We start from the raw sequence: 14,406 nt of genomic DNA, 5'->3' as shown, positions 1-14,406 counted from the left end.
CGAGTTACTTTTCCTTATTCCATTTTTTTTAATTTGCCTTTTTAAACCAATTAAAAGATAATAAATTGTTACTTTTTGTTTTAAATAAATTACTACTATTTCCGTTTCTTTTCTTTTTCTCTTTAAGTATTTTCAATAAATTGAAACAATAATCGATATGCGTGATAATAGTTTATTATAAATAATTAATTATTAACATAGTTTTCTCCGTTCTTCAAGCATTTAAATCACGTCACATCGTTCATCATCATCATAATCGTTTTTTTTTTTAAACCGGAGTTCATGCGTCAAATACAATACTCTTTTTTTTAAATTGGAGCATTCTTGCAGTTTTACTTTTTTTTTTTTAATTATAAACACATATCTATGCATATTTACTGCTCTCGTGTTTGTGTATGTGTGTGAAATACGATTTACTTATTAAAGATTATTTACAGTAATCGGTTTTTTGTTTCCTTTGTTTTTGTTTTTTTTTTTTTTTGTATTTTAACGGTAAATGGCGCTCTCACAATCGTCGCGTATATTTATATATATATAACTAAATAAATCACACACTATCTACATTGAATGCACTTTTTCCATTTTTTTTTCTTTTTTTTTTTTTTCTCTGAAACACTCGTTAAATAACAAAAATTACAAAAAAAAAAAAAATCAAATTTCTTTTTGAGAAATTAAAAAAATAGAAATTGGAAAAAAAAGATTACATATATATTATTAATAGATTAAAAGAAAAAAAAAAAAAAAAAGGCGCTTAAATTTTTCATCTTGATTTTTGTTAAAACAAAATTTCCGCGCAACAAAAACGAACATTAAATTCTTTTTAAAAGAAAAAGTACAAAAAAAAAATAATAAGGAGAAAGATTTTAACACAAATTTTGTCTTACAGAAAAAAAAAGTCATTGAAAATTAATTACTTCGAGTAATTAATTTTTCTATTTTTGTTTTCGCTAGTTTTTAATTGACTCGATCTTTTCGTCTTTAAAAAAAAAAAATGAATACGAAAAGGATCTTTGAGATTTTTTTTTTTTTTTTGATTAGCGCATTTTTGTAATTAGAAGAAAACAAATACAAAACGTATCTAGAAATTTTTTTAAAAAAAATACAATTTTCTTTCTTTTTTTTAAAAAAAAAAATCGGAATTTCGTACCGAGATCACTTTCAATAAAATGGGAGAAAAAAACAAACGAAATTAATACAAATAAAATGGAAATTAAAATAAAAAAAAAAGAAAATAAAAAGAAATTTAAAAAAATGAGAAATAATAAGAAATAAAACGGAAATAAAATTTGAAAAATAGAAAAAAAAAGGGAAAAATAGAGATAAAAATTTCAAAAAAGAGGAAAATTAATTTCGTGATCAAGGTGCGAATAAAAACAAAAAAAAAAGAAAGAAAATATTCTCGACACATTGAAAGAAAAAGATGAATTTCGCTCTAGTCATATTTTTTCTTTTTTATGAAAAATTTTAGCGAAAGAGAATAAATCGCGATTAATCTAAAGAAAAATAAAAAAAAAAGAAAACTAAATCACATTCTCTCATGCAGCAACATTCATCACATTTTTTTTCTTTGCCTCTTTCCTTTTTTTTCTCGTCAGTCGATTTTACAGAATAATAATAATAACACACTCGTTTGAAAATTAAAAACTCAGTGTCAATAAAAAATCACACACATTTTTCTTCTCATCTGTAAATAAAATTCCCAATTTTTTTTTTTTTTTTTACAAATTCGTAGTCAATTTTGGTTTCTTTCTTTTTTTGAGGGGGGTTTTTTTTTTTCGACGATTTGAAATTTACTTTCGGGAAAATAAATTTTTGGCGGGGAGGATTAAAAAAAAGAAAAAAAAAAAAAAAAAAAGGAAAATAAAATAAATAACCATCTCGTCGGATAAAAACACTAGTAAATAGACTTTTTAAAATGTCCAACAATCTCAATTATCATGATCAACTAACACTCATTAGCTATTCGCACACTTTGGAAACCATTTTCTCCATTTCGACGTCGGTGTCAATCTCGTGATGTACAAGATTTGCGGCAGCGGCGGCGGCATTACTGATGGAGGCAATTGGATTATTGTGAGGTGCGTTTATCGTTGCTGTTGATTGAACAACAACTGACGATGGTGGCGAACTTGGCGTACCGGGTGTGCCTGAGAGTTCAATTGGTGAGCCGGGCGATGGCAATGGTTCAACTAAATCCTCAAGTCCATCCGGCGTTGGCAGTTTATTTAGCTCTTCTCGCAATAGCCTATAATGTCGCTGCGAAGAAGAAAAAAAAATTGATTTTTCTCATTTTTTTTTTTCTTTTGCTTCTTTATTCCCGAAATAGCAATTTTTTTCAAAGTATTCTCATTCTTTTATTTATTTCATTGTAATTAATTATAAAAAAATAATTAATTACAATTTTTATTTCAAAATATTTTAATAAAAATAATTAATTACAATTTTTATTTCAAAGTATTTTAATAAAAATAATTAATTACAATTTTTATTTCATAGTATTTTAATAAAAATAATTATTTTTTAGACGAATTTTCAATTTTCGAATTAAAATTTGATAGATTTTTCTTTTTTTATACGAATTTTTATAATAGCAAAATTTTTAGCTACCGAATTTTTGTTTGGAAAAATTTTTATTTTACAGTAATTTTTATACTTTTTTTTACCTTTTTTTCCTTTTTTTACTTTTCTTTACTTTTCTTTACTTTTCATTAAAAAGAATTTTAAATTTAAGCGAATTTTGAATTTAAGATTCGCATTCAATCGAATTTTCATGTGATTCGAATTTTTAAATGAGATAAATTCCAATTCATCGAATTTTAAATTTGTCCGAATTTTTATAATAATAATAATAATAATAATAATAATAATAATAAAAATAATTTAATATATTATAATATAAAATATAATATAATAATAATATTAAATTAAAAGAAAAATGTAAAGAAAACAAAATTTGCAACTAATTTACCAATTAAAATCGCAATATGATTTTTATTTTCAAAAATAATTTCGAATTTCCAAAATTATACGAAAATTCAATAATTAAATTTACAAGAAATAAAAAAATTGAAGCTATTTTTTGCGATAAAAAAAAAAAAAAAATTTTATTTCAAAAAATATCCTCAAACTTCAAATTATATAAAAATTTAATAATTAAATAGAGGAAAAAAATTTCAATCTAATTTTTTTGTGTTTAAAATCGCGAATTTTTATTTTCAAAAATAGCCTCCAATTTCAAATAATACAAAAATTTAATAGTTAAATGCAAAAAAAAAAAAAATTTATAGAATATAAAAATTTTGCACCTAATTTTGCGATTAAAATTGCTACAATAGAATTTTTATTTTCAAAAATAGATTCCAATTTCCAATTTTATACGAAAATTTAATAACAAGAAAAAATTTTTGAAGATATTTACTTAAAAAAAAATAAAATAATAATAATAATAATTTTTTTTTATAATAATAATAATAATAATAATAATAATAATAAAGAATTCAAATTCCTTTATAAAAAAAATCAAACTCTAAATTAGTTTTCACAATATTCTTCATTATAGACAAATTTCGAATTTTCAAAAACTTTTCACGATCAAATAAATAATTTGTTACAAATTTTAATTAAACACAAGAAAAAAAACTATAAATCTTGAAAATTAAAATTTTCTTTTTTTTTAAATTTAATATTCTTAAAAATTCAAGGTTTATGAATATAAAAATATATATATATTATCGTAATTTTCACGGCTTTTTTAAAACACAAATAAATTCAAGTTTTTGGTTATCAAAATTTATAAATATTTTCCTGCCACCCTGAATTTTTATATAATTATTATCAATAATAATAATAATAATAATAATAATAATTTTATATTATTATCAATAATAATACTTTAATGTTATTATAATTGAATATTTAATTATTTTGTCAAAATATTTGGCTAAAATTTTGCCACAATATAAAAAATTTATAAATTGATTAAGTATAAATTAATTTTATACTAAAATAAAATATTATTTTTAAGAAATGAAAAATTTCTCCTTACCCTTAGAGCTAAAGCATTGAGGGAAATGGTTCTGCCTGACCTTCGATCTGCCCCATGCATTTCCATATCTCGTATCCATCCTTCGATTTGTGCGACAATTTCATGCCTCTTAAGCCAGAAATGCGTGTGAATTACCTGTATAAATATTCAAATAAAATTAACAAAATAAATAATAAATAAATAAATAAATATTAAATTTATAAACATTAAATTTTATAATAAACGAACAAAAATAATAAAAATTCAAATAAATAGATAATAAATGTTAAACTATATACTTTTTACATTTAAAAAAAAAATTTGTTATTTTTCTAAAAATAGAGAAAATTTCTTTAAAAAAAAAATAACAATGACTAATATTTATTATTTATAATTCAAAAAAAAAAATTGAAAATGTTTTAATCAGGGTGTCTACAAAATTTCCCATTTCAAATTCCCGGCTATTTCCCGGTTTTTTCCCGGTTTTAAGAAATTGAAGATTCTTCTTATTACATTATATTATAAAGTAGATACTTTCTTTAATTTTAATCAATTATTAATTATTTAATAATAATCATGAAAAATAAACTTTAAACAATTTTAAAAACATTAAAAAATATATTTTATACTTTTAATATATTAAATATATATATAATATATATATATAATATATATATATATATATATATATATATATATATATTAAAAGTTCCAAAACTTTATATGGATTTATAAAAGTCATTTCAATAAAATATAAACTTGTACAATACAATTACATGATTTTATAAAAAAATTTATTAATTTCATTTTTTTCCCGGTTTTCCCGGTTTTTTTCATTTCCCGTCTATTTCCCGGTTTATCCCGGTTTTTTTCGTTTCCCGGTTTTTCCCGGTTTTCCCGGTTTGTAGACACCCTGTTTATACAATAATGGTAGTAGGGTCAGCCGGGGTAAATCCGAACGGGGGGTAAATCCGAACGCTAATTATTTCAGCTTAATTAAAATTTTTAAAAATAAGTTCGATATGAGAATTTTTACCTCAGATCCTCTTCAAGAGATTCTAAATATTATCCCATTTTTCGTTTGTTAATTAGCAACAGCATAAACAAAAATAACGAGTATTGCAAAAAAGATTGAAAATCAAAGATGCGACACTCTTTCAGTATTTTGTCTCGTATTTGAAGAAAAAGAAGCTAAAAATTTATTTTATTATTTATAATTGTTTGTTATGAATACTAGAACAGAAACTATATTTTTCATTTTTGCCTTCTGTAAAATTTTATTAATAATATCAGACCGTTCGTATATTTACCCCGGAAAATTTGAAAACCGGGGTAAATCCAAACGGTATTTTCAATAATTTTTTTTTTTACATCAGAGCCACACAAAATTGTTTTTATTTCATTACACTATTATTTTAACATTATAAAAGTACATAGAAAAAAGTTTTTCTTTCTATACGTATCCTCGTTAGTAATTAATAAGCAGAAACTTAATCTCTGTTCTCTCGAAGGAGTGTTTCAATTTTTTTGGCCAAATGGTTTGTTGAAAAAAGTTTTTCAGGATCTTAATAAAATTTGGTATTCTACGGTTTTTGGAGTCGCTAATTATCAATTTGAAGTCAGTTTTTCAAAATTCAAAATGGCGGACGAGAATTAAAAAATTCATTGGATTCGCTCGAAAATTGTTACTCGGGGTCGCTGATTACGAATTTGAAGTTAGCAAATTTGATCATTTTTAAAAATAACTTTTAGGAAAGTCCGACATTTTGAATTTAAAAAATTTCACTTTTATTTTTGTATTTACATTCAATCACTCGAAAATACTTTCTGTAGCAAGTTTTGCAAAAATCCGTTATGATTTGACAAAAGTTATTGAAGGTTTTAATTGTGTAATGCATTTTAATTTTTAACCTGTTTGATTTTTGTATTTATATATGATGCATTATTACATAATAGGTTTATTATCGTATTTTTTTTGAGTTTTTATATAAGTTTAACAATTGCAATACTTTAAATTTATTTTCCCTAAGATTTTTCTGAAATACAGTGCGGCGTTCGTATTTACCCCGCGGTATTTTAGGAAAGTTGCAAAGTATCGAGGTAAATTCGAACGCTAAGTTTCCTGCGATTGTAATTTATCAAAAAATTTTGCTACCCCATAAAATTGTTCTATGGAAGTAAAGTAACAACTTCATGCACCAGAATACCGGAAGTATTTTTTTTTTTTTTAAAGAAAAAACTTATGTTATTGTTGAAACTTACTAAAAACGTTCGGATTTACCCCGGTTGACCCTATTTGAAAGCATTTTTCAATTAAAAACTATTTTAGAATTCAATTTTTTAATGTGATTTCTAATAAATTCTTCATTAACAGAAATCATTAAAAATTTCTCTTATTATTATTATTATTGTCCGAATTTTAACAGAATATTTTGAAATTCAATTATTTTCAAAAATTTCAATTTAAAAGCTTCTAAAATTTAATTATTTCTAAAAATTTGCCATCTAAAATTATTTGAAATTTAATAATTTCAATTATAATCTGTAAAATTTAATTATTGTCTGAAAATTAACAAAATCTTTTGAAATTCAATTATTTCTAAAAATTTCAATTTTAAAATCTTTTAAAATTCAATTATTTTCAAAAATTTCAATTTTAAAATCTTTTACAATTCAATTATTTTCAATTACAATTCAAAAACTTATGTTATTGTTGAAACTTACTAAAAGCGTTCGGATTTACCCCGGTTGAACCTATTATATTATTATTTTTTTTTTTTTTTGAATTGGTAAAATGAATAAAATTTGGAAGATTCCTACCTCTTTAAAACAAGGACATGGATTTCGTATTTGGTCAAGCATTGCCCATTTCGCAGTGGCTTGGCAAATATTAGCATTATACTCTTGACTAGATTGAGCGCCACTAGGAGTTCCCCGAGAGCGCTCGTATCCTGGTTCATTGAAATACGGTTCCGAAACCAGAATCAGGGATTGAATTGATACTAAAACCTGCAAAGCACAAGCGATTACAAATATTGAAAAAGAAAAAAAAAATCATAACCAAATTTAATATAAATACTTCTCTATAAAAAATTACATATTAAATAAATAATAATTAATTCAATAATTAATAAAAAAAAATAATTAATAAAATTCTAATTAATTCAAATTTAGAATAAGCCAATAATAAAATAATTTAAATTTTGAATAATGAAATTATTATAAATTCAAATTTTGTAAATATATAATTTTTGGATTTTATTAATATAATAATAATAATAATTTAACGTTGAATACCTGGAGAAAACTGCTAGTGTGAGCGTTCCATTTTTCTTCAGGACGACCGTGCCAAGTATTTAATACACTGAGGCACACTTTTCCATCATTATAAAGATTTGGATTAAATCTAACTGTTCGACAACCAGTCGTTTCTAAATTAATCATCATTGGACTATTTGGATATTCCGCTGGGAAATAAACATCAAACTCAAAGCAGCCATTGGCGTAGGGAGTTTCTGCTGGTCCAGTGATTAGCACCTGTTGCAATTTTTTTTTTTTAAATAATTCATTTTAATTAAAAAAAAAATTAGATGTTTTTTTTTTTGAAATTGACATACCTTCATGACATCTAATCTATCAGTATCACATCTTACAAAAACGCTGCTACTGTAGGAAAGTGGCAGTGCTGTAGAAAGAGTGACAGCCTCTTGTGCCAGTCTCTTGACTCTCGTTGGGTGACTTCGTTCACCGGTTGCTCTCATATTTGATTCAAAATGATAGGAAACGGCAAATTTATATCCACCACCGTCTGGATTCTCCGTTATCATTTCAAACGTATCTGATTGAGAGAAAAAAAAAATTCATTAACATCAATTTAACATACAATATTAATTAATTGTTAATAATAATTTTTATACATTTCTTCGCAAAATTTGAATTATTTAAAAATAAAAAGTTTTAGAATAAAAAAAAAATTCTCTAAATCTGAATTATTGTTATGTAGAAATATTCACTGTACTTCTTCCAAATTAATAATTTATAATTTTTTTTTTTTTTAAATTCTTTTCCAAATCAAATTTAAAAAAAAAAATTCAATTATTTAATAAATTATCAAATTAAACTTTTCTAAAATTCAATTTTTTGTCTGAAATTTGTAAAAACAAAAAAAAAAAATTCTTCATCACAATAATTTACAAAAATATTTTAATTTCATTTCATTTCCAGAATTGACAGAAAAATTTTATTTTCTTTTTCCCTAATTTTCAGTTAGAATTAAAAATTTTTTTTCCCTGACTCTAATGTAAATAATAATTCAAGAGGTTTTTTTAATTATACAAAAAAAATTAAGACAATTATTTTTAAAAGCAAAAGTTTGAATTCACAATTTCCAAAAATTATAATTTTTTGTAGCATTTTTAGAAATAATTTTCAAATTTTCAACGAAAAAAATAAATTCAAGGAAAATTTAATGTTTTTTTTTTAAATTATAGTTTAAAATTCTTTGACAATTCAATTATTTATAAATTTTTATCTGAAATTTTTCTTGTAATCAATTTAAAAAAATTAATTTATTTTTAATAATTTTATTAAAAGGTTTTTTCGAAAATAGAATTAGAATTTAAAAAATTGTCAATTTTGAAAATTCTCTACAAAATTCTTTAAAATTATATTACAATCTGAAAATTTGTAGAGAAAAAAAAATCTCCAATAATTCAAATTCTCTTGAAATTCAATTATTTCTAAAAATTTTTAATTTTGAATATTCAAAAATTCAATTATTTTTCAAAATTTTACAAGATTTCAATTATTTAAAATTTTTTAAATTAAATAACAACGAAAATTAAATTATTTTCAAAAATAAATACAAGATAATTTTAAAATTTTTGAACGAGAAAAATAAATTTGAGTAATACAATGTTTTTTTCAATTTTTAAAAATTACTCAACATATCTTAATTAAAAATTCTAATTCTAAGTGTAATAAATTTTAATTTTTACAATATTTTTTTTTATTTAAATAAATAAATTTAATTTAAAAATTAATAAAAACAACAAAATACGAAAAAAATTATACATTTACAAAAATTTTAATGAAATTCTTAAAAAAAAAAAAAATTCAATTATTTTAAAAATTTGCAATAAAAATTTTGAAAAAATTAAAATTATTTAACATCCTTGTAATTAGATATTTTGAAAAATTAAATTATTTTTAAAATTGTAATTTTAAAATAAAATAGTTAATAAATTTTTCGAAAATTGAATAACTTTTGACATTTTTTTATTTAATTTTTACAAACTATTGTCAAAATTTTCAAATTGCAACTATTTCTAAATTGAATTATATTTCACTGTCTCGTCCTCTAGATCATTACTTTGTAGTACCGTGGTACTGCTCGTTCCGTCACAGTATTTTAAATCCCTGAGATTTTTCGCGCCGCCTGCAGGTGTCGCCCTAGCTCTACTTCCTGCTCTCGTCATTACGTGTTTCTGTGCGTTCCGTTGCACTTCGTATCGCGAATAAATTAAAGTTTATTTCCAAATAAAATGAATTCATCGACGGAATCCAGTTCATCCGAAGAAGAACAGCGTAGACGCAGCAAGAAGAAGAAGTATTCGACCACAAAGAAGCTTGTGAAAGAGATGAAAAAGCTAAAAAAGAAACTTAAAAAAGTTCGACGCCATTCCCGCAAGAGAACGAGTTCGTCCTCATCGTCAACCACAGGTAGTGACTACAATCGAAGCCGCTCGCGATCCGTAAGCCCCATTAGAGAGCGTATCCCGAGAGGAACGTCGCAAAGTAGGGGTCCTGGTGGAGAGCGTATTCTGCGAGAAACGTCCCACGACAAGGATAGGCGAGGTCGCGACTTTCGTAGTTCAAGTCGCATGTCTGAGAGCTTTTCACGACATAGCCTAGAGCGTTCTCCGAGAGAAACGTCTGGCGAAAATAATAATATAGTGCGTAACCCGCGAGGTGCGTCATATGGTTCTCGTAGTCGGTCCAGGTCCAGGACTCGTGATGAACGCCAAAATGGACCTCCGAAGGACATAAGGCTCGAAAATAGTAGAGTCGATAAATTATCGACTAACGGAACCAATAAAACAGCGACAAAAGATGCCGAGAAATTACCGACAAAAAACGAAGAAGAGCTTCTGAAGTTGTTAGGAGATGGCGCTGCCGATGAAATAACATATGGCAAGGCTATTCATAATAATATAGCTGGAATGTGGTCAAAAATCCTGGAATCAGGTCTCCCGAAGGACGCGAAAACAAAATTAATTAAAAAATTTCAACCGGCGGAAAATTGCCCCACGATGGGAGCACCCAAACTAAATGCCGAAATTAAATCGGTTATGAGCTCTTCGGCAATTAAAAAAGACCAATATCAAGTAGCTGCACAAATTCAGCTCGGAGCAGCCACTAGTGCTGTCGGTGAAGTCCTCACAACGTTACTTGAAGCCAAGAAAATAGATGACAAGGAAATTTCTAATGTTTTTGAAATAATGTCTGATGTAGGTAAGATTTTAACAGACTTGCAGCACACTCTATCTCTTACTCGTAGGTCATTCATCACACCGTCATTCAGTCTACGACTAAAAACAATTGCTGACGAAACTGGTGTGGACACCTGGTTATTTGGCAACACGCTTGGCGAAAAATTGAAATCGGCCAAAGAGTGTGAAAAAACTGGCAAAGACATCACGAAGCATCTTCCCGGCAATTCGAAGGGAGTCTCAACCAATAAGGAAAAACATCCTGAGACGTTTTTTACAAAGACTCATTTAAACTGGAAAGCCCCCGCCAAGAAGAACTCAGCACACTCGAACTCCAAGAGGGGGGGGCGTCAACCATCTCGGTACCAGCGACAACAGCCATACCATCGGAAACATTAGAGGTAAGTCAAACGGCAGGCCGCCTTAAGTTTTTTATAAGAGAATGGAGGAAAGTTTCAAATGATCCATTCATAATGAATTGCGTCTCAGGGTATAATATACCGTTCAGCAGTCTGCCCTTTCAAGGAGCAATTGCATTTTCACCCTCGCTATCAGCTGAGAAAGAAATAAAAACACTGAAAGCAATTCAAAACCTTATAAAACTTGCTGCTGTCACTCGATGTCAACCATGTGAAGGGCAATTCTTGTCTTCCTATTTTTTGAGGCCAAAATCAAACGGGGACGACCGCTTTATTCTTAATCTGAAAAAATTGAATGAGTTTATTTCAACCTCTCATTTTAAATTAGAGGATATGAAAACAGCTCTTCGACTTTTAAACAGAGATTACCACATGGCAGTCATGGACCTCACTGACGCATACCTCATGGTCCCCGTAACTGAGGAACATCGTAAGTTTCTACGTTTTATTTTCAGGGGAGAAACGTTTGAGTTCCAGTGCCTTCCGTTTGGTCTCTGTACCGCCCCGTTCGTTTTTACAAAACTACTTAAACCTGTAATTCAAAAACTTAGAAGCCAGGGCATCATAATGGTCGTGTATTTAGACGACATTCTTATTATAGCAAGGTCGAAAGACAAATGTTATAGACACATCTCAGTTACACGTCGATTATTAGAATCTTTAGGCTTTATCATAAGCGAAAAGAAAAGCCAACTTGAGCCAAGTCAACGATGTACATTCTTGGGTTTTATTCTCGACAGTAGGAAGTTCCGATTAGAATTAACGGAAAATAAACGAATTTCCATTTTTCAGCATGTGTCAAAGTTCCTGAACAATCCAAATTGCAAAATTGAGGAATTAGCTCAACTCATCGGTTCGCTGGTAGCAGCTTGTCCTGCAGTCAAGTATGGATGGCTGTACACCAAAAGATTAGAACGAGAGAAATTTCTATCTCTCGCAAAATCGAACAATAATTACAGAGCTAACATTACTCTCTCAAATATCGTTAAATCGGACCTTGAGTGGTGGTTGCGGAAAAGTTCAGAATCTCACAACCCAATCAGAGAACTGAGATTTAAAAGAGAAGTTTTCACGGATGCTTCTCTGTCAGGCTGGGGAGCTTTCTGCGAAGGAGAAAAAGCTCATGGCTTGTGGAATGATCAGGAACGTAAGCTCCATATAAACTCTCTTGAACTTTTAGCTGCCTTCATGGGCCTGAAATGTTTTGTCGAAACTGACCGCAGTTGCGAAATTTTATTACGGATGGACAATAAAACTTCCATCGCGTATGTGAATAAAATGGGGGGCATTCAATACCCAAGACTGACACAGCTTTCTCGACAAATATGGACCTGGTGTGAAGAACGAGATCTTTGGATCTATGCCTCGTATTTACCTTCAAAAGAAAATAAAGAGGCAGACGAGGGATCACGACATCTTCCCATGGAGACAGAGTGGGAACTGGCCTCATGGGCATTCACTAAAATTAAGAGACAATTCGGACAGTTTGACATTGACCTTTTTGCATCACGGGCAAATGCAAAATGTGAAACTTACGTTTCTTGGCATAGAGATCCGGACTCTATCAAAATAGACGCATTCACTTTGAATTGGGAAGGTTACAAATTTTATGCCTTTCCTCCGTTCTCCATCATTTTACAAGTTTTGCAAAAGATTCAAGTTGACGGCGCGGAAGGGGTTGTAGTAGTGCCTGAATGGCCGACACAACCTTGGTATCCGCTCTTCTTGTCTCTAGCAATATCAGAACCTATTAAATTTAAACCTAGTGTTAATCTGTTGTCTTCTCCTCACAGGCGGATTCATCCTCTACATCAAACGCTTTCCTTGACAGCCGCTCGATTGTCCGGAGTGCTTTTCAAATGAGAGGCGCTACTCAAGAGGCAACAGAGGTCATGATGAAATCTATTTCCGAGGGCACGTGGCGACAGTACGACAAACCTATCAGGGAGTGGCGGGAGTACTGCCGTAAAGAAGGGATTAGTTTTTGCGAAACTTCAACAGCACATGTACTCAAATTTTTTTCGGGAATCCTAGAGAACGTTAAGTCATTCAGCACGGCTAATACATACAGAGCAGTTCTGTCTCTCATTTCTGGGAATGAATTGGGCTCTAATACGACTGTGTCGAGATTTTTTAAAGGTTTAGCGAAGCTGAAACCAAAGAAATATAAATATGACGTCACCTGGGACCCTAAAGAAGTTCTCGACGAATTAGCTACATGGTATCCACATGAAGGACTTTCTCTTGAAGCACTGACTAAAAAATTAGTCACTCTACTAGCCCTGATTACTGGACAACGTATTCAAACACTAACGGCGATTGATATACAGAATATCAACCTAGAAAAAGAACCGCTTCGCATAAAAATCACCGAACCGATCAAAACGTCAGGACGAAGCGAATTTCAACCAATTTTAGAAATTCCTTCATTTTCAGAAAAACCGGAATTATGTGTGGCGTCAGTTCTACGCACTTATATTACAAAAACTAGAGCGCTGAGACCGGGCAATCGAGACAAGGGTCATTTATTTATTACATATAAAAAACCTCATCACCAGGCTTCATCGCAAACTATAAGCCGATGGATTAGAGTTACGTTAGAAAAAAGCGGAATAGATACCACGATTTTCTCGGCTCAAAGCACGCGTCATGCGAGTACATCAGCTGCAGCCCGGAAAGGTGTAAATATAGAGGTTATTCGCCGAGCAGCAGGATGGTCATCTTCATCGTCTGTTTTTGCCAGATTTTATAATCGGCCTATTGCAAATACAACCACTTTTGCATCGTCAATTTTACAATGATTGATATCTATCTTCCCAACACAAATTTTTTTGTTTTGAAAATGTTAGCATTTTACATGATTTTATTTTTTCAATTAATACTATTTCATCTCTGGTTGTATAACGAAATATAAATATAATGGTATACAGCATAAATACGCACTACAACTTTAAACAACTACAAAGTAATGATCTAGAGGACGAGACAGTGAAATATAATTGTAGGATTGAACGAACTTACCTTAAGTGAAGATCAATCCAAATTATATGAGCTGTCTCGTCCGAATAGATCACACCCACCCTACCCTTAAATCCCCTGTGCGATTTCTGCCAAACTTTGAAATATAATGACGAGAGCAGGAAGTAGAGCTAGGGCGACACCTGCAGGCGGCGCGAAAAATCTCAGGGATTTAAAATACTGTGACGGAACGAGCAGTACCACGGTACTACAAAGTAATGATCTATTCGGACGAGACAGCTCATATAATTTGGATTGATCTTCACTTAAGGTAAGTTCGTTCAATCCTACAATTATTTAAATATTAAATCAAAATAATTCTCGTTAAATATATATATATATATATATATATATATATATATATATATATATATATATATATATATATATATATATATATTTCCTCTTTTAAAAAATTGACAAAAAAAATTTTAAAGAAATTAAAATTTATTAT

General features: G+C 28.4%; 2 protein-coding genes across 8 annotated transcripts in view; one reads left to right on the top strand and one right to left on the bottom strand.

The window, feature by feature from the left end:
* Positions 1-158: 158 nt before the first annotated feature.
* Positions 159-14,406, bottom strand: part of LOC127281419 (baculoviral IAP repeat-containing protein 6) — a 74,247-nt gene continuing 59,999 nt past the window's right edge. For all 7 annotated transcript variants that reach the window (XM_051305119.1, XM_051305121.1, XM_051305122.1 and 4 more), the window contains 5 exons: positions 7,642-7,862; positions 7,322-7,561; positions 6,845-7,033; positions 4,046-4,180; positions 159-2,256 (listed from right to left, as the gene is read on the bottom strand). In XM_051305119.1, coding sequence (XP_051161076.1) covers positions 1,960-2,256; positions 4,046-4,180; positions 6,845-7,033; positions 7,322-7,561; positions 7,642-7,862 — 1,082 coding nt within the window. In that variant the 3' untranslated portion in view covers positions 159-1,959. The remainder of the gene's footprint in view (positions 2,257-4,045; positions 4,181-6,844; positions 7,034-7,321; positions 7,562-7,641; positions 7,863-14,406) is intronic.
* LOC127281422 (uncharacterized) lies at positions 10,681-13,789 on the top strand. The gene is made up of 2 exons (XM_051305129.1): positions 10,681-10,916; positions 12,728-13,789. The coding sequence occupies exon 2, from the start codon at positions 12,794-12,796 to the stop codon at positions 13,733-13,735; it is 942 nt and encodes a 313-aa protein (XP_051161086.1). The 5' UTR covers positions 10,681-10,916; positions 12,728-12,793; the 3' UTR covers positions 13,736-13,789.

This window comes from Leptopilina boulardi, unplaced genomic scaffold (genome assembly GCF_019393585.1).
Source record: "Leptopilina boulardi isolate dan_hultmark-lab unplaced genomic scaffold, ZJU_Lbou_2.1 LbouV2_266, whole genome shotgun sequence".
Lineage (NCBI taxonomy): Eukaryota > Metazoa > Arthropoda > Insecta > Hymenoptera > Figitidae > Leptopilina > Leptopilina boulardi.
The sequence above is the reverse complement of the archived record's forward strand: the minus strand, read 5'-3'. Positions and strand labels throughout refer to the sequence as shown.

What these genes read in the sequence shown, in the direction of transcription:
- LOC127281422 (XM_051305129.1), top strand. Translation starts at nt 12,794, where the DNA reads ATGAGAGGCGCTACTCAAGAGGCAACAGAGGTCATGATGAAATCTATT.